This window comes from Delphinus delphis, chromosome 4 (assembly GCF_949987515.2).
Source record: "Delphinus delphis chromosome 4, mDelDel1.2, whole genome shotgun sequence".
NCBI lineage: Eukaryota > Metazoa > Chordata > Mammalia > Artiodactyla > Delphinidae > Delphinus > Delphinus delphis.
In genome coordinates this window covers 104,524,457-104,549,898 of record NC_082686.1, presented here as the reverse complement: position 1 = coordinate 104,549,898, position 25,442 = coordinate 104,524,457, and the positions used below count along the sequence as shown (strand labels likewise).

At 42.2% G+C, this 25,442-nt stretch overlaps 1 protein-coding gene across 5 annotated transcripts in view; it reads left to right on the top strand.

The window, feature by feature from the left end:
* SCHIP1 (schwannomin interacting protein 1) overlaps positions 1 to 25,442 on the top strand; it is a 575,521-nt gene that overhangs the window by 528,674 nt on the left and 21,405 nt on the right. For all 5 annotated transcript variants that reach the window (XM_060011209.1, XM_060011210.1, XM_060011211.1 and 2 more), the window contains one exon: positions 17,637 to 17,755. In XM_060011209.1, coding sequence (XP_059867192.1) covers positions 17,637 to 17,755 — 119 coding nt within the window. The remainder of the gene's footprint in view (positions 1 to 17,636; positions 17,756 to 25,442) is intronic.

Genomic DNA, 25,442 nt, shown 5'->3' with positions numbered 1-25,442 from the left:
GAGCCATTAAGGGGGAAAGAATGCTAAGAACACAGAAAAACATAATGAGGGCATTAATCCTGGTCTCCCTCGGAAGCCGTGCCGCCGTCATCCAAGCGACTGCAGTTGAGTCTCTTGTACTCAGGTCTTCAGCTGGGCAGAAAGCTTCATGTCTGTGGTCCTCAGTTTTTCTGATGTGGGTCAACGACTGGCACTCTGTCTCCTCCCAACACTTTCACCTCCTCCACTCCATGCTCCCAATGCCATTAGTTTAACTTTTGAAACCTACACTGAAAAGTCCATTGCAAAATTGCACGCATATGTTCGTGGTTTATCTAGCTATCGGTATACCTTAATTGAAAAGCAAAGCAAATTTAGACGAACATTGCACCGAAGAAAATAGTTTATTTGAAAAGAGGTTATAAGTCAGGTGTCAGTTTGTATAGCGCATGGAATTTGGGTATTAAGGTGGAAGGAAAGGCGGTAGGATGCTGAAGGGTTAATCAGGATGAAATAGTTTCCATCAATAGGAATAGGAAAATCTTTTGACAATGCATAAGTGATTTCCCAGTAATGCGGTCGGTGTTCTCACAGTCAATAATTTCCACCAGTGACCGATAATGATCATTTAAAAGCATTAGCTCACGTGAGCAATGCACCTTGCAGTTCAGATCAGGGCTTGACAGGAAACTGAAGCTCTCTGTTCTAGTCCTTGAATTTCAGGGCAGGGGGGTGAGCAGAGGCCCTTTCAACCTCAGGGACTGTAAGTGGCTCTGTGTACATTTTCTAAGGGGAAGCATTAGTATCTGGGCCCATGTTTTGCCAGCACAGTTCATTTTAAAGAGGGCAGCAGCAGAGGAAGGAACCAGGAAGAATTCTCTGTAGGAAAGACATGAGTGACTGTTATCCCCTTGTTTGTGCGTAGCTACTACAAAACCACCAAACGTTATGTTCAGCTCAAGCCTTTTGAGGTCGTGTTTTGTTTTGTTTTTTCCTTTCCTGCATTCATTTGGACCTCTTGGAAGTGAAATTAATTACAGCGTTGATCCCAGGCATCTAAAGTCAAGATGTTGCCACCATGCCTAGAAATATGATCTAAAATAATATAATCTCTTATAATGAATGTTTTCAAGGTCTAGGGCTGTGCTTCTAAAATTTAAAGCACACTCAAAAACTCCTAGCGCTCTTTTAAAAGTGCCTTTTTTGATTCAGTAGGTCTGGGGTGAGAGCTGAGCATTTGCACTTGCAGTCCGCTCCCAGGTGATGTGGATGCTCTGGTCGGAGGACACACGTTGAGTAGCAAAGCTCTAGAAAACATCGAAGATCAGTTCACATGTCAGGAAAACAGCAGGTATTTTAAGCCGGCATAAGCCATCCAGATAGCGGTGGTACAGCTCCTTCTGGAAAGGGTCTGGACTACAAGTCTATGTGCTGAGCGCTTCTTTAGGGAGGGTGCAAAAAAAATTCATCACCACTGGGGACCAACTTTCAAGAGGACATGATTTATCACTTGTCTCTAGATAGTACTTATGAGAGAATCACTTATGCCAAGAAAAGATGTAGGGGGTAGAGGAGGGGAACGATCTTTAGTACTTTCTTAGTACTAATTCTTGCTGCTGTTATATGGCTGGAGAATTTCCATCTTTTTGAGGTTTTGAGGTGCCCTTCTCCAAAAGGTAATATATTATTAATGTATATGCATATGCATATATATGTATGTATGTGGTCAATGTATTATTGGTGTATGTAAATTAATTTGAATATGTATATACATCGTTAATAGTGAGGGTTCAGTCATTTTAACTCTATATTTAAGGCCACCCTGTTAAAATTAAAGTCAAAAGGTGTCAGTAATTAGGCTTATAGTTTTATGTACTTTACTAAGTCTTGTACTCTCTAAGTTTTCATTGGGAATTCCCTGGCGGTCCAGTGGTTAGGACTCAGCGCTTTCACTGCGGTGGCCTGGGTTCAATCCCTGGTCGGGGAACTAAGATCTTGCAAGCCGCGTGGCACAGCCAAATAAATTAATAAATTTTTATAGCTGCATCCATGTTAGCTCTTGATTATAGACTGCTAAGTGGGCTAGGATGCTAACCTAGGTAAGAGACTGAAATCACTGAACTTCACGGTAGGCCCCCTTCTTCAACCTGAGCAGACCCATGTTTACCTTCTAAATGTATGTGGTTTCCACAGAAGATTTCGGTTGAAAAGCACTCATATGAACTATTAATGTTTCCTTCTGTGGACAACGTTCCAAGGACAAGGGAGCTCTCTGCTAGAGAGAAGCCCTTCCCAAAAGCAAGTGTGGCTCGGGAGATACAACTTCCGTCAAACTGTCTGACAAAGGTACAAGATATTCTCTTGGGAACTGAGGTGGAGGATGAGGGTGGGTGGAGTTAAAGGGGTGTTTGGGTATGGGTCATGGGTTGCAGGGAAAATATTTGCTTTAAGGAAGTAGGGCTACTACAGTGAGACACCTTGATGCTACAAGTCTACCACGAATTGAATTTTTTTTAATTTGTGGAGAGGGAGGGTAGACAAGTGAATGTGAGCATGTCAGCAAAGGTTCAGATGCCAAGCGCTATCCTGAACAGCACTTTTGCTTTAGAATTCTGTCCTTAACAGCATTGAGGTTGGTCAGGAGTTCACACTGGAAGAAGCATTGACTGGTACATTTGCTGCTTCCTGTCTAAGCATGTCAGACTATAAGACTGTGCTGCTGAACAGATCCTTGGCCTTTGAATTCTTCTTTGGCCCATTTCTCCGGCACACAGTAACTTCTAAAAAATACTGGATATAAGTTTTAGTTTGTGGCAGTAGTAATTCGATAACGAGGAGTGTGTGTTTGTGTGTGCCCTTCTGTTTATCTGCTTCTTGCATCACAACATCCTCCAGCTGTGGGCCTTTTCCTTCTCTGTATGTAAAGCCAGTAAACAAAACCAAAAGCCATGGGAAAAGGGTAAAGAGAGCGGCAGAAAGGAACGTCCTCTTTTGTGAAAAAGGCTGCCACTGGCTTTTAAAGAAAAGTTGATGAATCTTCTTCTCTTGCCTATATTAATAGAACAAAGCAGTGATCCTGGAACAGAAATGAATTTGGAAATGTGTTGGAAATGAATTTCATTCTTGTGCTGGGGTTTCTCCCTGAAGGTGAGACTTTTACATCTGATTTTAAGGAACGATTGGTTATGGGAAAAAGGAAAAAAAAGGCAAGCATCTGTCTTACAGGTTAACTTTTAAATTATACTGTTTGGTTTTGGCACGGAAGACCCGGCTTTTAACTCACCAGTGAAGTCTGCGAGGCTGGGCTTTGCATCTATTTTTATCCCATACACTCTACCCCTGGTTCAGTAAAAGGTTGCTGGGTTCCTTACAGAACTCCTATCCACATTCAGTCCTGAAGCGGGGAGTTGGGGAGTTGAATCAGCTTTTCCTCGACTTGGGGTAGAAAAGGTGCTGGGGAGAGGAATCCAGGCAGGATCATCCAGGGTAAGGTGACGGCAGACGTGGGAAGACTGGACTCAACCAGCTGAGTGTCAGGGCAGAGTTAGTCTCGGAGAACAGCAGCTGCCCCCGTGCTGGAGCGCAGGACAGACCGGGGAGGCCAGGTGGGGCGGTGTCTCTGAGATAGAGGGGGGCAAGGTTACGTACAGCCGGACACAGACTCTTAGCCGGCTCTCCATGTCAGCATGAGCGGTAACCAGGGTCCTGGGCAACTGCACGTCAGCCTATCAGAATTCATGGGAGGTTATTTCTTAAGTGAAATTCTAAAGAGTTAAAGGATGAATTTGGACAGTGATGGAATGGATGACATCATCAGTCAAGAATCCCCATTGGACATGGAGGGGGATTATAAAAAGGTAAGGGGGGAGAGCTCTTTTGTTTGTAAACAATCGGACCATTTTTCTAACTGGGAGAAAGATCACCCTTGAGGAGTGGCCAAATTCCACACTCAGTGGCCATTGCCACAATCTATTCAGGAAGGCTAAATGCTCAGAATCGAATGCATTACGCTGGGAGAGTTCTTCTTTCTGTGTTTCCCAGTTTGTATTCATTAATATATTATAGCAGTAACTGGAATACACATGTTGTTTTTCTGAAGTTGAAAAACATTCTATTATGCATATAGTTTCTAGGCAGGCTTTTTATGTGAAGGAATAATTTTTTAAATTACTGACATGTTGACAGTTCACCTGCAAGAAATAATTACTAGCATGTGTAATCTATCTTTCTGAGTTTGGCTTTTTTAAACAATGAAAAATATAAAGTTTTACTAAGAGAAGTGGTTTTAAAAAAAAAACTGATACAGTATCTGCTAATTCTTTGCTTGCCTTTTCTTTTGAAAGTCAGTAAATATATTTTTGGTATTTTTTTTCTGGTAATTGTCTGGTAATAACAGCCCCAAGTAAAAATAGCTTTAGTTATATGGGTGAGGTAAGGAAATTAAAACTACAAGCATATGCTTGTCTGTCCATAGAAGGCTAAACACTATGTCCTTCCCCCTTATTATTTCCCATAAGTCAAGTGTAGGTCACAACACAGCCCAGTATGAAGAATCAGGGACCTTCCATCATGGACCTGGAAAGAAAGACCTGTTTTCCCTCAAAGGCAAATATCCTAAAACAGTAAAACTTGCTCCTAAATTTTTAATTTGATCAAATACGTCACTAACTTTTTCCCCCTAGATTGAGATAGAAGCTTCTGTCTTAATAGATCTTTATGTATAATAATGTAAAATATAGTAATTTAAATCTTACGTACATAACTGTGTGTGAGTATGAGGCCTGTTTTAAGGACATACTTTATTTCTTAGAGCAGTTCACAGTAGTTTATGTTATTTCTCCAGGAGCTGAAACTTAAATAGGTTTAAATGACCTGCCTTGTTGATCTGTGTGTTTTTTGTCCTTTTTGTCCTGTGTGTTTTGTGATCCCCAAGAAGGAAGTGAGGGCCCAAGGGGATAAGTGCTCATAGAGTCTTGAAACCCTGACACCTCTCCGATGTCCCCTCTTGCCGGAAGTGGGTGTGCAAAAGATACTTGGGACACTCAGCAATCAGAGTCGGGCACTTACCCAACCCAGTAGAACAAGTGCACAGTTCTCATATTGCCTCTATTTTCAGTTCCAAAGGACTAGTCACGGTTTTCTTTGTCACAGCGTTTCTCAGCTAGGAACGTGTAGGTCAGTTTGCACTTAGGAAAATGAAAGACATACCACTGCTAATGCAATAACAATAAAGTAATGACCACTGTAGTTTCATCCTACGTAGAAACAGAGAGCCCAGATGCCTGGAATGACCGAGCCATGGTATGCAGGCAACCTGATACAGCGTTGACTAAAGTGACAAACATGTAAGGCTCAAGTAGCTTTAAAACATCAACAACAACAAAACAGAGTTGAATTGTATAACCCTTAATCTCACTAAGGCAGCAGAACACCGCATGTGACTTCAAGAGAAATAGTATCTGAGAGGTTAGTACAAAAGACCACTAGATGAAACTTTTAGATGCAGAGGATGCCCAGAGATCAGTATGTATTGTTGTGGACCCTAAACATGGAAGTCGTTCTGTTATCATTTCAGCTTTTAACTATTTTTCTCAGGCAAAGTGCTTTCAAATGTATGCATATCATGATAACTACAAAGGCTTCCTTTTTAAAAAAAACCACTACTGATCATTTCATTAAGAACTTCTAGTGAAACAGGGCAACATATGCTTTCTTTAAAATACAAAGGATAGAAAATAATTAGCTAATATAAAAATCACTTTTCCTAATTAGAATCTTTCTTTTCTAAGTTTTTTTTCTCTGTTTGGTTTTTGCTCTTTGGCTGACTAACTAGAAAATTAAATTAGATGCCATAAAGCAGTGGTCTGTAGGGTTTTTTCACCTTGTATTCATCAGTAAAATGTTTTTGAGCCCAAGCCTTTAATATACATATATTCTATTCATAAATTGCACATATATACCACTGTAAAAATACATCTTTTATGTATAAAACATATACAGTCGTCCCTTGGTGTCCACAGGGGATTGGTTCCAGGATCTCCACAGATACCAAAATCCCAGGATACTCAAGTCCCTTTTATGAAATGGCACGGTATTTGCATATAACTCACACACATCCTCCTGTACACTTTAAATCATCTTTAGATTAGTTATAGTACCTAATACAGTGTAAATGCTATGCTATGTAAATAGTTGCTGGGTACATGGCAAATTCATGTCTTGCTTTTTGGAACTTTCTGGCATTTTCCCAAATATTTTTGATCTCTGGTTGGTTAAATCTGCAGATGCAGAACCCAGAGACATGGAGGGCTGACCGTATACAAATAGATCTTTTTAAGAATAAGATGTTTAAAACGTAAATAAAAATAAAAGTTTTAATAATTTCTTCTTTCATCTCCTGTCACTCTGAGGTCAGTTGTCCAAAACACTTGGAAAATCGGTATATCCCTGCCTGGGTACAGTAGAATTTTGTATACCAGTTGCACTGATAAATACCGCATGTATATAGGGATTATTTTACAAGGTTGTTTCAAAGTCAGGCAAACAGCCTTCAGGGGAAAGGTCACTTTATGATGACTAAAATTAGATTCCACCCAGGCAAAGGAAGGAAAAGAGCACACATATGTTCCAGTTCCTTGGGGAAGGTCCTGATGTTTCATTAAGGACCTCTGGTTTGTTCAGTAATAGTAGTAAGACTGTTCTCAACAGAAAGCACATCTTAGTGTCTAGGAAGGAAAGCCTGCACCTTGGCAGAATCCTAGGTGTGAAAGTCCGGTCTATCACGGCCCTGCCTTTCTCTGAGCAGCCTCTGACCCGCTGGGTCCCACAGCCCATTGTCTCGAGGACACAGAGGCACATAGCCTGCCAGTCGATGTCCTGATCCCGTCAGCCGTTACTCACCAAGAGCCTTCCTGTGTCCCTGGCATTGTGTGCGGGGCCAGCATCCCGAAAGGGAGGCTGGGCTTTCCCTCAAGGAGCTCACAGTCCAAATGGGGAGGCGTACAAACAAATAAGCTGCCGTGGAATTGATGCCACCTGGAAGGATGTGGACCTTCAGATGGTCAGTGTGGACCTAGAAAACGCACAGCCTGCACCATCTCAGGGCTGGGGATAGATCCAAATTATACCCGTGGAGAGAGAGAGGAAATCAAGAAAATGTAACATGAAGCACGGTAGAGGACTGGCTCCCACTTTGTCCTAGAGCATAGCAAACACCGGCAGGCTGGCCTTACCTTCTGTCCCCAGGCCACTCCTGGCAGAAGGAGCTGCGGGCAGGGCCGTGTGTGGTCGGAGGATGGGCAAGCCGACTTTGCCTGGCTTTGTTTCTCCGGGGTGCTGTCTCTGGTGTGGTGCATCCAATTATGGTGAAAGATTAGGGAGGAGCCCGTGAACAAATTAAAAGGCTGGAAGGAACAATATTTAAAGTGAAGCCACAGCTGCGCCTCATGTTTTTTTAAAAAGGTGAATGGAAATGACTGCTTGAGATAAACTGTAATAAACAGGAACGCAGAATGCCAGCTGCCATTCCAGACAAGAGCTCTGCCCTCCCCACACAATTACTGAGGAAAAGCAGCCGTCGACCTCCATGAACCCTCCCGTCTTCCTGTCTGGAAGGGCTGAATATGCTTGAGGAACCCCGTTAAGTTACTGAACCCCGGAGCCCAGCCCTACCTCAGCCCCCCGGGACAGTCTCTTCCACTTTCTGGGCTAGGGTCTCCTTTTCTTTCAAGGGAGGAACGGGCCCCGTTGGTTTTAGGTCTTGTAAATATGAAGGCTCGTAACTCCTAGTTCAGGCTTCTTTGCATCGTATCACCCTGTTGGCGCACCTCGGTAAGCCAGCGTGGTAGGGAGTGGGTTCTTTCAGATAACGAGATTTTCCAGATACATGATATGTGAATTATACCTCAATTTAAAAAATAAACACACACACATTTTGGGCGGAGGGTACGGTTTATTTTTTAATTGAGATATAATTCACATACCATAAGATTGACATGTCCAAGTGTATGGTTTGATGGTTTTTAGTATTTCATAAGGTTCTACAAACCACTAGTATCTAATTCCAGGATATTTGCATCAGCACCCCCCAGGAAAAGCCTGTCCCCATTAGCAATTACTCCTAATTCCCACCTCCCCACCACAATCATCAGTGTACTCTCTGTCTTTCTGGATTTGTCTGTTCTGGACATTTCTGGATCTCTTTTATCCTTTTCTCCACTCTTCTCAGCAGGTTACCCCACCCCTACCTTTAATATTAGCAACAAGACCATTTAATGACTTTCTCTCTGGATCAGACACTGTGCCAAGTACTTTCTATATAGTATTTCATTTAATCCTTTTTATTATTATTATTATTTTAATTTATTTATTTTTTATGGTACGCGGGCCTCTCATGTTGCGGAGCACAGGCTCTGGATGCACAGGCTCAGCGGCCATGGCTCACGGACCCAGCCGCTCCGCGGCATGTGGGATCTTCCCGGACCGGGGCAGGAACCCGTGTCCCCTGCATCGGCAGGCGGACTCTCAACCACTGCGCCACCAGGGAAGCCCCTCATTTAATCCTTAATACAACCTCAAAAATAAGGTATCTTTATCCCTTTTTTCAGAAAAAGACACTGGGGCTTAAAGTGTTTCCGTAACTTGCAGTAGTAAGTGTCAGAGTGAAGAGGTTAACTTGGGTCTTCTTGGTCCCGATTGCCCTGCGCCGGGCTCCTGCTCTCCCTCCTGGTCACACACCTGTGTTCGGCTACCCCAGATCCTCAGCCCACCTTGACATGGGAGGCGGGGGACACCAGCTTCCTGGTGGTTGCTTGTGGTTTGGCTGTTGCATAACCTTGCAGTAGGTGTTTTGGACTGTTGTGTTCTGACAGTGATACTGAATGACTGAGGTGGTTTTACAGACTTGTAAAATGGCACCTGTTAAAAATAGAGTCCCCAGATAACACTGTCCTGTGTTAAAAGTAGTCTCTGAAGGCAATCATTTGAGAACCCGGGAGAGCTCAAGATGCACCCGGCAGTTCATGTTTTGGATATGCTGCTCAGAGGTGAGGAAAATTTTCAACTGTGTCCCTTTAGGATTTGACATTGAAACACTCCCACTACATAAGTCATCCTTGTAGATTGCACCCTGGGCTCCTTTACTTCCACCAGAGTTCCCATGCAGCCGGAAATGGCTACTGAACTTCAACCCTAGGGGTTTGTTAAATACTTTTGCTCCAGTCCTTAACAATTAGATGTTCAAGTGTTAGGGACTCTGCAGGACAGCACTTTTTTTTTTTTTTTAAAGAAGATGTTGGGGGTAGGAATTTATTAATTTATTTTATTTATTTTTGGCTGTGTTGGGTCTTCGTTTCTGTGCGAGGGCTTTCTCTAGTTGTTACGAGCGGGGGCCACTCTTCATCGCCGTGCGCGGGCCTCTCACTATCACAGCCTCTCTTGTTGCGGAGCACAGGCTCCAGACGCGCAGGCTCAGTAGTTGTGGCTCATGGGCCTAGTTGCTCCGCGGCACGTGGGATCCTCCCAGACTAGGGCTCGAACCCATGTCCCCTGCATCGGCAGGCGGACCCCCAACCACTGCGCCACCAGGGAAGCCCAGGACGGCACTTCTGTCTGCCTGCTCATGTTTATCTCCTCTCCCTATAGCGTGAGGAGAAGGAATGCAGTCGATAGGCCAAACCATCCTCAGGGTTAACTAATTGTAAACAAACATCTCCATCCTCTGAACTGGCATCCCAACCCTTTTGATGCTGGCAAATCCTTAAGTAAAACAGATGTCAGAAGGCCCCTGGACCCTCCATGGATGCCCGTCCTGGACTTCAGGTATCTAAAGGCAGCTCTCCCATGAGTCTGATGCTGAGAAAGTCGAACCCAGGTCTCAACGTTGCCCAACAGCCCGGCCTGACATCTAGTCCAGAGGACTTGTTTAGGTAGATGGGTGCGAGGATGCACAGATAAGAGATTTCAACAGCATTTCAGGAGACCTTTCTGGATTGTTTAGTGTAAGTATCTGAAATAGAAAATGTCAGAAAAACAAACTGAAAACAGAATAACCAGACTTACTATCCATTCAGTGATACAATGGAAAGATACTAGGTTATTTAACTTTCACTTCCACTAATAATTGAAAAGCTCTTCCCAGGAAGCTTGCGTCTTGAAGTAAGTTGCAAGAACTTGAAATAACCTGCACAGAGCAAGTATTTATGCCGTTGACATTCAAAAGCATACAATCCATATTTTTACAGAATGCTGTTTTCGTATTTTGATCTTGCGATAAACCCATAGTGAGAAAATAATTAGAAAGGACTATCAGTATATTTGGGTTTTCTTTTGTTTTTTGTTTTAAAGAAAATTAATAAAATTTGCCTGATTAACGAATAAGTTCTGTCCTTCTGATTCCTAACGTTTAAAAGCCTCAGAGTCCTCCACACTAGAATGCTGCCTATAAATTTAGAGTAAAACTTTCTTTCTTAAGCCGAGGAGAGAAATAAGAGTGACTATTATTTTACTAAAGGAAGAGTTCTTTTCCACCGGGAGCTCCAGAATCCCAGTTGCGTTCCCTGGTGGATGCCGCTAATGGCAATGATGCCAGATATCACTAGGCAATAGATTGCGCTGAAGCAACGGGATCATTAATTGCTTCGAAACAGGCATCCCGGCAAGGCCTTTGGCAGAGGCCAGACGGCTGCAAATGCAATGCACCTGGATCCAGAGTCTGGCCATTCCCCAGGCAACAGATCTGTGCTCAATTAAAGAAGAAGCAACTCTGTGTTGCATGTAGCTCCTCGATCTGGTCAGGTGTTTAAAGCCATGGTTCTCGGGATGTTTGAGCCAGCAGCATCTGAGCACTTGTTAGAAATGCACTTTCTCAGCCCCACCTCAGAGCTTCTGAATCAGAAAAATAGTCTCTGGTTTTGCAAGCCTTCCAGGTGATTCTCATGCATAATCAAGTTTGAGCACTACTGGCTTCAAGAAATTTGTGACCAGAGAGAGAGGGGGCCACGTTGTGCGTGTACCCACCCAGGCGATTCTCCACTTGGCACACCGACGGCACAGCAACCTCCCTGCATCCAGAGTTTCTTCCTGGGCCTTGGGGGACCAGGGTATCATTCATCAGCTTCTAGAATAATGCAGCACCCAGCCCTTAGGAAGTTTTTTCTCAATGGTACATTGCTTTCCTTTTTCCCATTGGTTATCATTGCTTTAACAGACAGGAGGCCCGTGTGGGACACCCAGGTAGAAGATGGAGAAAGAAAATTCAAGGCCTGGAGGCTTCTGCAACTTAGAGAAACTTCTTGTGAAATAGCTAACCCCTCGCAACTTCTGGGGCTTGTTAGAAATGCAGGATCTCGGGCCCAGCCCCTGAATCAGAATCTGCATTTTAATCAGATCCCCAGGGGATTTGTATGCACCCTGAAGTGTAAGAAGCACTGACAGAGGTAACAGCTTTAGCAAGGCAGAGAGGAGGCTGCTAGAAGTGGTATCTTCCTGGATTTGTAGTGAATTGTACTGAGGCAGCATTATAAAATAAGCACACCCAATGATATAACAAGCTATTTCAGTTCCCATGGTGCCCAGGTAAAAGTAAGAAACCGTGGAGCTGGGAAGGAGGCGAAGATCAATCCAGGGAAGAGATGGAAGACAGGAAACCTGGGGGGAAACATTTTCCTTTCTCCCACTTCCCTTTCCCACAACTGAATCCCATCCAGGACCTGGTTGTCCCTGCTTCCAAGCTTAACATCTGCTTTTGTTCCTAGAGCACTGCTGTGCCATTCGCATCAACTGCGCCCCCTGACTCTCTAAGCCAAGCTTCCTTAAATATCTTCCTCCTTTGGGAAGTTTAAGGAACCCCTTCCTCTGGGTCAGACAGGCCCTCTCCTTTCCAGCTATCTGGAATCAGCATCTGTGCAGGACCCACTGCTGGCAGTGTCCTGAGCAGCAGCTGGCTTTCAGTTTAGGCTCGGGATGTTATGTTCTAAAGTGTGTTTCTGAGAACCTCAGTGGGCCCGCAGCTGCCCCCAAGAACATGCAGTTTGCCAATTAAATTTTAGAAATGCACAAGACACACAGTCTTCTGCTTATACATTTATAAGACCGGCATGTGAAAGACTAGGTGGCCCCTGCTTCAGAGACACAAGGATGCTTCGAGCAAGGTGAACGGGGTGCCAGAGGGACGAAGACAGGACCCAAGGAGGGGCTCGGGTAACCGGTGTGTAAGGGCCGGGTGCAGCTGTGTCCCGAAGAAAGTATGGAAAGGACTCGGGGACGGACCAGATTTGGAGATAGCCGATATTTACCCAAGCAGAATATTAGCTTGGGCCGTTTGCTTTTTCTTTCTTTTACCAAATCCCCCCTCTTTCTTCTCGTCGACTTTGGGGAATTGCAGCAGAACGGTGGCACAATGGGAAAGGCTGAGCACCGGCGTTCGGGGTCTGAAAGGGCTCATGGTCTGTGTTCTGAGATCTTGGCTCACAGGATGCCCTCAAAAGCCATCGTGAGCCTTATCTGCCCAGGCACAGGGGGTGGCAGCAGGGAATTCGTCGACAGGCAAGGACAAAGCACTGCCCGTGGCTGGTCAGTGGTGAGTTTGTGAGCACATTTTCACTCTTGATAATGGTCTCGATAGTCTTTCTGTCTCACAGTGATGAGCCGTTCCTCCTCAGGTGCCGTCTTGCTTTTTGCCTGCAATATCCATTTTAGACGTTTCACTTTTGTTTTATGACAGTATTTCCCAAGGCCATTTTAGGAGGGGACATGGCTCTGCTTGCCATAAACACACTTGGCGAGTGTAGTTTTGAGTCCGCTTCTCCCTTTTCCTGTGCACTTCACTGTTTCTCGCCCTGGGGCATGTTTGGACTTTGGGGGTTTGGAGGACATAATTGCCCTGCAGGTGTAATTCCTTAGAGAACAAAAAAAGTTTGAAACTACACATACATACACACACACACACACACACACACACACACACACACACACACACTCATACTTTACACATGTGGGCAACAAGAAGGAAATCAGTTTCCAATTGTTGAATTTTAAGAGAAAAACTGTTTTACTAGTCAGTTGAATCATAGTTACTTGAAAGGTTAGGGCGGTTTGTTCCGAAAGGAAGATTGAGCAGTGGTGTCCAAAGAGTGGCTCTGATAACAAAATATTTGTATTGTAAGTATTTGCGGTTATGATTAGGCATGTGGTATGTATGTTTTGCAGTCAGGTGTGTTCTCCTTTTCTGAGAAAGCATCACATCCGTCTCAGGAAAGAAGTCGATCTGAATCGAATAAGTCCCGCCTCTTATCTTCAGCATGGTATCCACATGGACACCTTACCGATCGATGTAGAGAAGAGATGTGGAAGATCTGGCACCAGAAAGATGGACTTGAATCCTAGCTCTTCTATCTAACAGTCGGGTAACCTTCCTTCACCCTCTGTTTCCTCATCTTCAGATGAGCTATCATAATAGCTACTGTTTATTGCAGATTTACATTACCATAGGGCAGGTACTGCTACTAAGCAATTTACCTAAATTTTCTCATTTAATCCTCCAACATCAAGTGGGATCCTTTACCTCTGGACTGGGAAGGGCTTTCCAAGCACAGAGCCAGCAGACACTTAAGAGGGAGTGAGCTATTGACTTAACTGTATAACATTTAGATGCCAAACTCAGAAGGACTAATCATATGCTTACTCTAAAATGTTCAGAACTCTCAGACCTTTATAGAAAAATAAGCAAAGCTAGGAGTAAGTAGTTTAGAGAAAAGCAAGTACATTAACTGAAAAAATTTAAATATTTAATCTCACTGGTAATCAAAGAAATAAAAAGAATAGCACTTTTTGCCTATCAAATTAAAAACACTGGCATTTTTTTTAAGTGAAAATACTCAGTGTTAGCCAGGATATAGTAAAAACCGCACCCTTTCCGTTGCTGGTGGGCATGTACATCGGAACAGATTTTCCCTCGAGCGGTGTGACAGAATGTGTCAGGAGCCTCAACAAGTGTTCACACTCAGCTGATCTGGTAATTCCACTTGCAGGAACTTATCCTGAGGAAATAATCAGACATGTGGGCAGGAATTTATGTAAAATGCTAACTTCTCTGTAATTTGTAATTGGATACAACCCAAATGGGTGACAATAGAAGGTAACTCCAGAGGAGAGAATGATATGCAGCCGTTTACAATTGTATTTTTTAAGAATTTTGAATGAAGGAGGGAAATTCTCATAATATAAACATTATGATCTCAATTTTATAAAAAAGAGAAAAATACACATATAAGGTAAAAAAAAACTAGAAGAAAATATACCAAAATGTTAGCAGCGATCTGTGTCTCAGTGGTGGGATTATGGTGGCTTTTATATGCTTTATACTTTTCTTCATTTGTTCAGTGGGATCCAGAGAGAGAAGAGGAGAAGGGGAGAAAGTTTGCGTATTACAAAACAGTTGTCTTTAAACTGTTAAGGAAGTATTCCGTGTAAAACTAGTCATTAGTGTAAATAGAAATATCTTTAAGACCTTCTCCACGATCTGTAGCTTTAGCATACAAAGTAAATCAGGAAAGATAGACATGAGATCAAGCGTGTGTTCACGCCTCAGACCTGGGAAAGGTGTTTTCTTTAAATAAAACCTCTTCCAGACCCCAGGCTGGTGTTGGACAACATTAGTCATTAACACTCATGTTGTGATCTACCGATTTTATATTTGAATATTTCATTCCACTCAACAGTTTTCTGACTGTAGAGGACATTGAGTGAGATTCTCTTTTGGCTGTTATATGGATTGAGAAATAGGTTCACTGACTACATTGAATCTGTGTGGCAGATTTGGGGATTTTGAAATGAATTTGTTTTAAATAAAGATGTCAAGTGTTGTGGTTCTGTTTTGGCAGGACCATCACCAGTACCAGCCTTACATATTTGGAAGGGTGGGTTGCTTTAATTAAGGTTCCCAGCAGTACAGTTGCAAGTAGTTAGTGAAATTAAAAGCATTCTTACTTCCCTTTACAACTTCATGGTTACTTTCTCAGGGCTCAGTGCTGTGCTAGCCCAGTAACAATATGAGATCAGCATCACGTCTGTAACTGTATAAAAGTAGTCTTGGGGGCTTCCCTGGTGGCGCAGTGGTTGGGAGTCCACCTGCCGATGCAGGGGACACGGGTTCGTGCCCCGGTCCGGGAAGATCCCACATGCCGCGGAGCAGCTGAGCCTGTGAGCCATGGCTGCAGAGCCTGCGCGTCCGGAGCCCGTGCTCCGCAATGGGAGAGGCCACAACAGTGAGAGGCCCGCGTACCGCAAAAAAAAGTAGTCTTGGGACTTCCCTGGTGGCACAGTGGTTAAGAATCCACCTGCCAATGCAGGGGACACAGGTTTGAGCCCTGGTCTGGGAAGATCCCACATGCTGCAGAGCAACTAAGCCTGCGAGCCACAACTACTGAGCCTGAGTGCCACAACTACTGAAGCCTGTGTGCCTAGAGCCCGTGCTCCGCAACAAGAGAAGCCACTGCAATGAGAAGCCCACGCACACCAACGAAGAGTAGCCCCCGGTCACTGCAACTAGAGAGAGCCCGCATGCAGCAAGGAAGACCCAATGCAGCCAAAAATAAATTAATTAATTTTTTAAAAAAAAGTAGTCTTTCACCTTGTGGCTGAATTAACAGATACACACAAATACAGGAGCTCCTAGTATGACACAGTTCCACTGGTGCATGACAAAATGGGGGGAAGGGACATCTATATAGACAGATAGATTTAAATATAATTGCTAAGTATGAAAGTTGAAAGAATGCTTGTAGTGTCCACGAATTTTAAAATGTTAGAGAAAAGGAGAGTAAAGATGAGCTTTCCTTCGACCAGAAGTTCTCAAACCCATTGAAACTAAATACCCAGTGCTAGAGTCTAGGGATGTGTACTTTACACTTGATCTTAGCCCAAAGGCACAGAAGCAATGGGAATGTGCATTTTAAAGTCTCTACAGGAAGTTCTGATGCAGACCGTTGAAGCTGATGCTGTCTTAGCGGTGCTGCGCTGTCGTATATTTTATTCTGTGCTTCCCATATGATATCTACTAGCCACCTGTGGCTCTGGAGCTCTTGAAGTGCAGCTAGTATGACTGAGGGACTGACTTTTTTATTTTAATTAATTTTTCATTTGAGTGTAAATAGTTTCATGTGACTATTAACTATCATATTAAACAGCAGCCTTAACCTGTAGTATATTGCCCTTCACTTGGGGATGAAATGAGGCCATTTTTCAGCCTGTCCTTCCCATAGGTTGTACATTTCATTACTGTGACACAGTGATGCTCAGATGACGGCTCAGAGCTTTTACCGTAACTTCTGGATACTGGTAGCAGCAAACGTGGCTCCAGAACCTCCTACTGAGAGAATCAAGGCGGTCGTGCGTCCCGTAACCACACCCACTCACGTGAGCTGGGTTTCGTTATATAATTTGTTCCGCAGAGTCTTCAGCCCCCTGCTCAGAACATAAAATGGTGCTTCTCACAGCCTCCCTCATCCCACGAAACAGAAAACCAAAATCTCATTCTCACCCCAGGATGTCTAACTCATTGTTTGTTTTTTGTAGTTGTTTTATTTTTAGCTAAGGAAATCATGTCTCATCTTCTGTTGTTTAAAGGGTTTAAAAGTTCAGCATGGTGAGTTTTTATGGGACTTTTATGCGAAGCCAAGCGTTGTAAACGTATCCAAGTTATCTCAGTAGTGTAGTTTACCAAATCCTTTTCCTATGCACACCGACCTGACTTCCCTTCAAAATATGAAACAGATGGGTCCAGTGAGAGTCCTCCAGCTATTCCAGGCACTAGGTTAGGATTTCTCACAATCTAAACCTGGTGAGATGAGCTTGAATGGAAACAAGAGTCCCCATCAAGACTGTAATGGGTGGAGGCAGGGGCTGTGTCTATCCGTCCTGGGCCGTCTTCTAGCGTCACAGCGTGGCTCCTGCCTCTCAGAGAGGCTTGGTACCTGTTGGTTGAACGAATTAATGTTCTTGCCATAGAGAAAGTGGACTGAAGGGACCATGTAAAGAAGGGAAAAGATCCAGGGAGGGGCCACATTTGAGACAAAAGTGATTTGATTTAGGACAAAGTGCTTGCCCTCCATGACTTTACTCTGTTATATTTAGCAGGTAAGAAGAAGAAAGATTATAGTGCCAAATAACCTACAGGTGACCCTTTAACAACCCCTGGGGATAGGAGCGCCGACCCTCCACGCAGTGAAAAATCTGCCTATAATTTATAGTTAGCCCTCCGTCTGTGTGGTTCCACATACGCAGATTCAACCAACTGTGGGTGGTGTAGCACTGTAGTATTTACTGTTGAGAAAAATCTGCTGTAAGTGCACCTGAGCAGTTCAAACCCGTGTTGTTCAGGGGTCAACTGTGGTTCTGTCTTGATGATGATCATTTACTACCGGGATGGTGCTTTCCGAGACTAGTGATCATAAAGGGCTCCAAAGCACTGAAAATGCTCACAGACGTGGAATCAGGAAAGACTGGTTGAATTTCAGTCTTAATAATTCAAATGCTCTTGTGTTTTGGCTTGTTTACTTTTTGTCTGATATTATAGTTCTAAGAGACTTAGCCGTTAGATCGCCTCTGGTTGTGACGTATCTGCCTGCTCATCGGCATGTTTTATTTTCCTGAAATTTTAGGCACAGAAAAATGAAAGAGAATCTATCCGACAGAAGTTGGCACTTGGAAGCTTCTTTGATGATGGCCCGGGAATTTATACCAGCTGTAGCAAAAGTGGGAAGCCAAGCCTTTCCTCCCGGTGAGTGTTTTGAGTTGATTTTCTGATATGTACCTAATGGATTTTGTCATCTGACTATGTATGTCTAATAAGAGATATCCTTTAAATCCTTGAGGATTTTTTTCCCCATAATACTGCCACCTTTATTTGCGTGCTAGACAGATCCCTCTCCACCTGTTTGTTGGGTTTGTTTTTTGGGTTTTAGTTTTGGGGATTTTTTGGCCCATTTGCCCAGCCATTTGAGGTCAGATTTCTATATTTCATTTTTTTTCTAGACACAATTCTGATTTTGCATTGTGAAGGGGGAATCAAGCTACACTCTTAAGCAAGCTGACTGATGCTTGGAGAAGTGTGGCAGACCACCAGATTTCCCATTAAGCAGTCCCAAAGCATCCAGCCTTACCCCCCGATGCATTTGATTGCAATGAATACTGGTAACTGAGAAATACAATTCCCACTTTGATCATTGAATGTTTACTACAGAGCTTAACCTGTCCTGCAGGTGTTTTTTTTACCTTAATTGATTTCAGGGTATCATTGATCATTTGCATAACTTCTAATTCCAATTAAAATATATTAAAATTATGATTCTCTCTAGAAAATAGGATTGTAGGCCAGAGCTTCTCAAACTTTAATGTGCATATGTATCGCCTGGGAATTGTGTTAAAATGCTGATTCTGATTTAGTAGGTTGGGGTGGGATTTAAGGTTCTGTATTTTCTTTTCTTTTTAATTAATTAATTTATTTATTTTTGGCAGCGTTAGGTCTTCGTTGCTGCACTCAGGCTTTCTCTAGTTGCGGCGAGCAGGGCCTACTCTTCATTGCGGTGTGTGGGCTTCTCATTGCGGTGGTTTCTCTTGTTGCAGAGCGTGGGCTCTAGGTACACAGGCTTCAGTAGCTGCAGCACACAGCCTCGGTAGTTGTGGCTCGCAGGCTCTAGAGCACAGGCTCAGTGGCACACGGGCTTAGTTGCTCCGCGGCATGTGGGATCTTCCCGGACCAGGGCTCGAACCCATGTCCCCTGTACTGGCAGGCGGATTCTAACCACGTCACCACCAGGGAAGTCCCAAGATTCTGTATTTCTAACAAGCTCCCAGCTGATGTTCATGCTGCCAGTCCATAGGTCACACTTTGATTAGGGAGGGTATAGACAATCTGCAAAATTAACTATTATGAGTACAGGTATTCCAAGCGATTAAGGCACATAAAACATTGTTTTAATAAAGATGGTAGTAACTGAAGACCCATCAGCATTCTCTCGATCCCTCCCCAAATATCCATTTCGTGTCAGAATGTCTGGCTCTTCCTTTGGGCTCTCTAAGAGCAAATATTCCCTGTATAAATACTAGGTATACTTACCATGTTAAACCAGGTGTGGGAGACAAATGATAGCATTCATGCATTCATTCAGCCAACGGATTTCCACTCTTTCCTTCATATAAGGCCCAGAATTAGACACTTTAGTATCGATTTTATCAAGCTTTCAGTAAGCCTCATGCTTCTGTCTGATCCTTACAGATTCATCTAAATCAGCAAAAATCAGAAAGCACACACACGCGCATATATGTGCGTATTTAGGAGTCACTCCTGATGGGTTAGTGCCTGGAGACAGGAGCTGTGGCCTGGCCATGCAGTGTTTATGCGTGTCCTCCTCAGCTGGGTGTGGGCCAGCTCAGGCTCAGAGGATTCCCTCGCTCTCGGCATATGTCATTCCAGAGTTGGAAGGTCAGCCTTCCCCTTTGCCATGGAAGCACCTCTTTCTCCTCCTAGTGGGATGTGGCAGGAGGACCTCAGGCCTAGGGACCTGGACACCTGAGGGTTAGTCCCAGTCAGCTTCTAATTCTGAGACTTGAGCAATTTACTTAGTTTTTACCATGCCTCAGTTTCCTCATTTTTGTAAAATGAGTAGATTGGACCCCATAGTCTTATAGATCTCTGCTACTGCCCTCCAGTAGTCCCCAAAGCACCAAAAAGTTTTCTTCTAGAAACCCCATCTCTTTGCTCAGCCATGTCATATCCATCTGGTCCAAACGGGAGCTGTGGTTTTTAAAATCGAAGTTGTGTGTGTGTGTGTGTGTGTGTGTGTGTGTGTATTATATGACTTTGAAAGTAAAGTAGAATTAACTACAGAGTATATAATAACAACATAAAAGTAACAGTCCCTGGTCCCATCCCTCTCTATCCTCATCTCACTCTCCAGAAACAATAACTTTTAACTCCTTAGTTGTTTAAGCTGGTATTTATATCTCTGAGTAAAATGCTTATCTTCTTACCTTTTACTTTTAAACCGTTCACTGGCTGCTAAATACGGAAGGTTGGGATTTAACTCTCTTTTACAGCCCTCCCACAGACATATCTATATATCCCTCCCCATCCTCCTAATATAATTACTTTATAATTTGGGGTCAAATAACTGTTCAATTTTACATTATTAAGTTCATATATTATTCACCTTGAGCCATGTAGTAAACTATGATTACTTGAGAAATTTTATTGTTTGTTCTGAAATTTAAATGGCCCCATTTTCCCCTTTGCCAGTCCCTGATTTGACTGCTGTATTATATTCCACCATGTGAATGTATCTCTTCTGATGATAGGCGTTGGGTTGTTTCAGAGGTTCTGCTCTTATAAACAGTGCTGCTTATAAACATCCTTGTATGTGTCTTCTGCTGTCTGTGTGCAAGAGTTTCTCTCTGGTGTGTACCTTGGACTGGTATTCCTAGGAAAATACATGAATGTTCCTGTTTAGGAGATAATGCCAAACTGTTCAAAACAGTTGCACAAGTTACACTCCTACCAGCAATGCTTCAGAGATCCTGTGGATCTATATAGCCTTTCTAACACTCAATATTGTCAACTTCTTTCACACTTTTGTTAACTGAATGTGGGTATTAAATGATATTTCATTATGTTTATTAGCCATCTCTGTTTCCCCTTCTGTGAAATGTCTTTTTGGGCCTCATGTCCAAATTTCTATTGGATTCTTTATGCTTTTTTCATTGATTTATGGAAGTTCTTTAGTTATGATTCTAATCCTTAATATGCTGTATGTATGGCAAATATCTTCTCCCAGGTTGTAACTTGTCTTTTCACTCAGTGTGTCTTTATGACCAGAAGTTCTTAATTTTAATTTTAATGGTAATTTTTATCTAACTTTTCTTTTAGAGTCAGTGCTTTCTGAGGCTTCTATAAGAAATCTTCTTCTACCCTAAGGTCCAAAAGGCGTTAACCTAGATTTCCTGTTAAGAGTTAAAAGTGTTTTTTTTTTAAGTCTGTAAGCAATCAGGGGTTGGTTTCCTGATTTGGAATGGAGAAGTCTAATTTCATCTTTTTCCATATACATGACCATTTTTTCCATCATATTTACTAGTAACAATTCTCTTTTACTGACTGATCTAACAGACCACTTATGTATGACTATACATTAATGGGAATACATTCTATTTCATTGGTTAGTGTTTCTATCCCTGCACCAGTACCATACAGTTTTAATTACTATAGCTTCAAAATAAGTCCTGATATCTGGACTCTTTACTCTTTTACTGCCTATTCTTGGTTTTTTATTCTTCCATATAAATTTTAAATCATCAAATCAAGTTCAGCAAAATACTGTCTTGGGATTTTTGACTAGAATTGCACTGAATCTGGAAATATTGGGTTGGCCAAAAAGTCCATTCTGGTTTTTCCATAAGATGTTATGGAAAAACCCGAACGAACTTATGGGAAAACCCAAACGAACTTTTTGGCCAACCCAATAATTTAGGGGAGAATTACATTTTCACAGTATTAAATTTTTCTATCCCTGTTTTCCATTTAGAGATACTGCATATCTTTTGTTATATTTATTTCTAGATATTTGATATTCTGATATTATCTTAAATTCTCTTAGATGATGCTTTCTTGTTTGCTGCAGCTTACTTTGTACACTAGTCGTGTATCCAGCCATTTCGTTATTATTATACCTAGTATTTCTCTACTCTCCTGTTATTTCCAGTAAAGTTGTCTGTACATTCTTTGGACGTTTAAAACAATATCATCTACAAAAAATAGCAGCTTTTAAAATTCCTTTCTGTCCTCCTACTTCTGGTTTCTTTCTTTGTTTTACTGCACTGGATAGGTACCCTAGTACACTGAGGATTAAAAATGGTAGTAGTTGGAATCCTTAGCTCATTTCTCATATTAAATGGAATGCTTCTAATGTTTCCATTTAGGATGATGTTAATTTTATGTTTTCTTTAATTTTACTCTTTATGAGATTAATATTGTTCCCTTATATTCATAATTTTAAAAACATTTTTATCATGAATGGGTATTTGATGTTATCATGTGCTTTTTCTGCATCTGTTGAGATGATTGTATGATTTTCTCTATTAATCTATTAATGAATTACATTTATAGATTTTCAAAATATTGAACAATCTTTGCATACCTATTATAAACCAAAATTGGTTGGGGGTATTATCTTTTTTTGAACAGTATTGGGTTTTATACATAATATTTTATTTAGGGTTGTTATACTTACATTCATGAGTCACATGGGTCTGTTGTATTCTTTTCTTGTAACTTTTTTTTCTGGTTTTAGTATAAGTTTATGCTGGTGTAAATGAATTAGCTACTATTCCCCCTTTCATATTGTCTAAGAAAAGTCTACATAATATTGGAATGAGCTGTTTCTTACCAGTATAACCATCTGGGCCCAGTGTCTACTTTGTATGTTTGATTTTAACAGCTTCTGTTTTTTAAGTGGTTTGAAGATTGTACACACTTTTGATTTCTTCTTGAGTCAGTTCTGATGAGTTGTATTTTCTAAGAATTTGTCCATTTTGTGTATGTTTTCAAAATTTTTCCCATCATGCTTTCTCATTTCACTGAGGGCATTAATTTTAGTTAAATTGTTCAAAATGTTTCCTTCTGATTTCTACATTGTCCATGATTTTTTCTGAGTTTTTTTTTTGTTCATTTTGATTTCTATTAATAATTAAGTGTAAAACACTAAAAGCTGTTGTAAAGTTTCTGGTTGGGGCTTGGAGACATATATTGTCTTCTCAGAGAGACCTTCCCTGACTACCCAATTAAAAGGTAAACTCCCAACCTACCTACCACTTTCTCTTCTCTTACCCTGCTTATCCTCTTACCCTGATTTGTTTTTCTTTGTGGTCCTTATCATTACCTGATGTTGTATTACATATATTTTTAATCTGTTCCTTGTCTTTCTCTAGTACGAAAATAATTAACCCCAAGAGAGCAGGCCTTTGTCTGTTTTGTTCACCACCATAACTATTGCTTAGACAGTGTCTAATACATAGTCACTGAATAGTTGTTGCATTAATGAATGGTGAACTTCACTTTAGAATGGTCAAATAAAAACACAGCTATTTGTAAGGGTGCATCCAATTAAAAGTGCTCAAAGCTCTTTTCTCTTGGGCTGTAAGTTGTCACAGGGAAGCACTCTTCAACTTCATCCTAAGGAATTTTAAGCCTGGCTGCCAGTGTAAGACTCTAGCAGGGGAATGGTTGACAATTCAGCACGTAGAATTTCACTTAATTCCTTTGATTTCAGTAAGGCGCTTCACTGCCACCTCAGCTGTGCCTGAGGGAGCCCTAGCCCAGAGCTCCCCTGATGCAGCCTCTCTAGATAGTAAACTTTCTCATCCTGCCAGATTAGAAGATCTAGGTTTTCCTTTCAGTTGTTTAATCAGTTTGGTTTGTACGCAGCCTTACCGCCCTCCCGTGCCTTTGGGTGCACCTGAGTACTTCCAGGATCCTGAAGTGAAAATGCATGTGCCTTCTCCACCAGCCACCCCTGCAGACACCTAGCAAATTGAAGTAGTTAAGTCAAATACCCCTCATCCATCTGCATTTTGTCTTTCAAAATATTTTCAAACTCTCTTGTGGGGGCTTCCCTGGTGGCGCAGTGGTTGGGGGTCCGCCTGCTGATGCAGGGGACGCGAGTTCGTGCCCTGGTCCGGGAGGATCCCACATGCCGCAGTGGCTGGGCCCGTGAGCCATGGCCGCTGGGCCTGCGTGTCCGGAGCCTGTGCTCCACAATGGGAGGGGCCACAGCGGTGAGAGGCCCGGGTACCGCAAAAAACAAAACAAAACAAAAAAACTCTCTTGTGTGCCACTGTCTCCTTTTCCATTTCCTTTGTCCATGTAAGTTCATACCTTATTTCTTCCTTTAATATTATTTTAGTAGGATTTCAGAAGAGAGAGAAGATAAATTCCTGTGTTCGATATTCCATGTGTCACTAGAAGTCTCATGAAGGTTTTTGTTATTTTTAATAGCAGAAATATAAAATCCTGTGCAGAAACCATGTATGTAAAACAAAGCAGACCTCTGGTCCAGGAGGACTGAAGGAGGGGGGTTGGGATACCCCTGCCCAGAACATGCCATCCCCCACCATTTCCCTTCAATGCCGCTCTACTTCGCGCTCAGTGCCCCTCACCGTCCCTCCCCTAGAAACCCTCAAAGCCCACCTGAAACTCTTCTGGCAGAGCAGAATTTGAGAATCACTTAGTCATCTACCCTCTTTGGAGACACAGCTATCTAAACACATACGTATTTCACAGTAGCTCATAACAAGCTACACTTGTTGACTCGCCATAAGGAAGATTATTTATATCCTGTTCGTTCATATGTTGTCCTCTCCACATTCTGGGATGAGCTCATCCTCTCTGAGAACACGATGACTTTTTGGATCCCCCTTAGGATGATGGTTAATAATGAGACTTAACGTTCCTAAGAAATGTCACTTTTTCCCTGTAAATTTAAAGTCTGCAAAGACTGACTGCCATTCTCCTTCCTCAGTAATAATGTAGGAGAAAGCCTTAGGAAACGTTCAGTTACAATTGTGTAACCCATATTCTCCATCTCTATTAGAATTAGTGTTTCTCTGATGTGTTACAATTCCTGAAATTCTTCATTGAGCTATTCTTACAAAAGTACTTGAGGGATGTTAGAACTTTGAGGTCACTGATGTGGCACTCCAGAATGCTCCAAAGCGCACCTGTTGAACTAGTTAAATAATCAAAACCAGGTAAATATTAGCTGACTTTACTGCTTTAAGGAGCTCAGGACTCAATTTTAAATGAGGCTGAGGACTTACAATTAATTGCCCAAGCGATGGGTTCTGAAGTGCTAAGCTTACTTTTAAGGCAGGGCCTACCCAGGTAAGTAGGATCGTTTGGCAAAATAGTGGACTTCTATTTATGCATTTTAAAGGGTGTTTACCTGTAAAAATTCACTTCATATTATGTGAGAAATTGTGAAGTAGCGGGAGGGTCCTTTGGGAAGACAAGTTTAAGCTGCTCCTGTGAGAGTAAGTCCTTCTCTGTTGGCCTTTGGGTTTCAGCCCCACTGAATTTTTCTAATTAGTGCTATCTCCTAAAGTACTTTTTAAAAGAATGACAAGCTATTAAATGTAAGCTAGACTTACGATAATCCCATAAAGACATTTCATGCCCAGTACTGCAGCAAAAGAATTTTTGATATTGCTTCATAACTCAACTAATTAAATTTGACTTATACTGAAATGTGGCCAGTATAGGAAGCGCCGTATTTTTCTTCAAAATGTGCTAATCCACACATAATCAGCCTTTTCAAACTGAGATCGTATGACCTTTGTCCGTTTTCTCTGTTTAAAAATGTTCCAGCTAAAAGCTTAAAAGGAAATGAGAGAAATGAATGACCTATTTTTGAAAGAAGTTT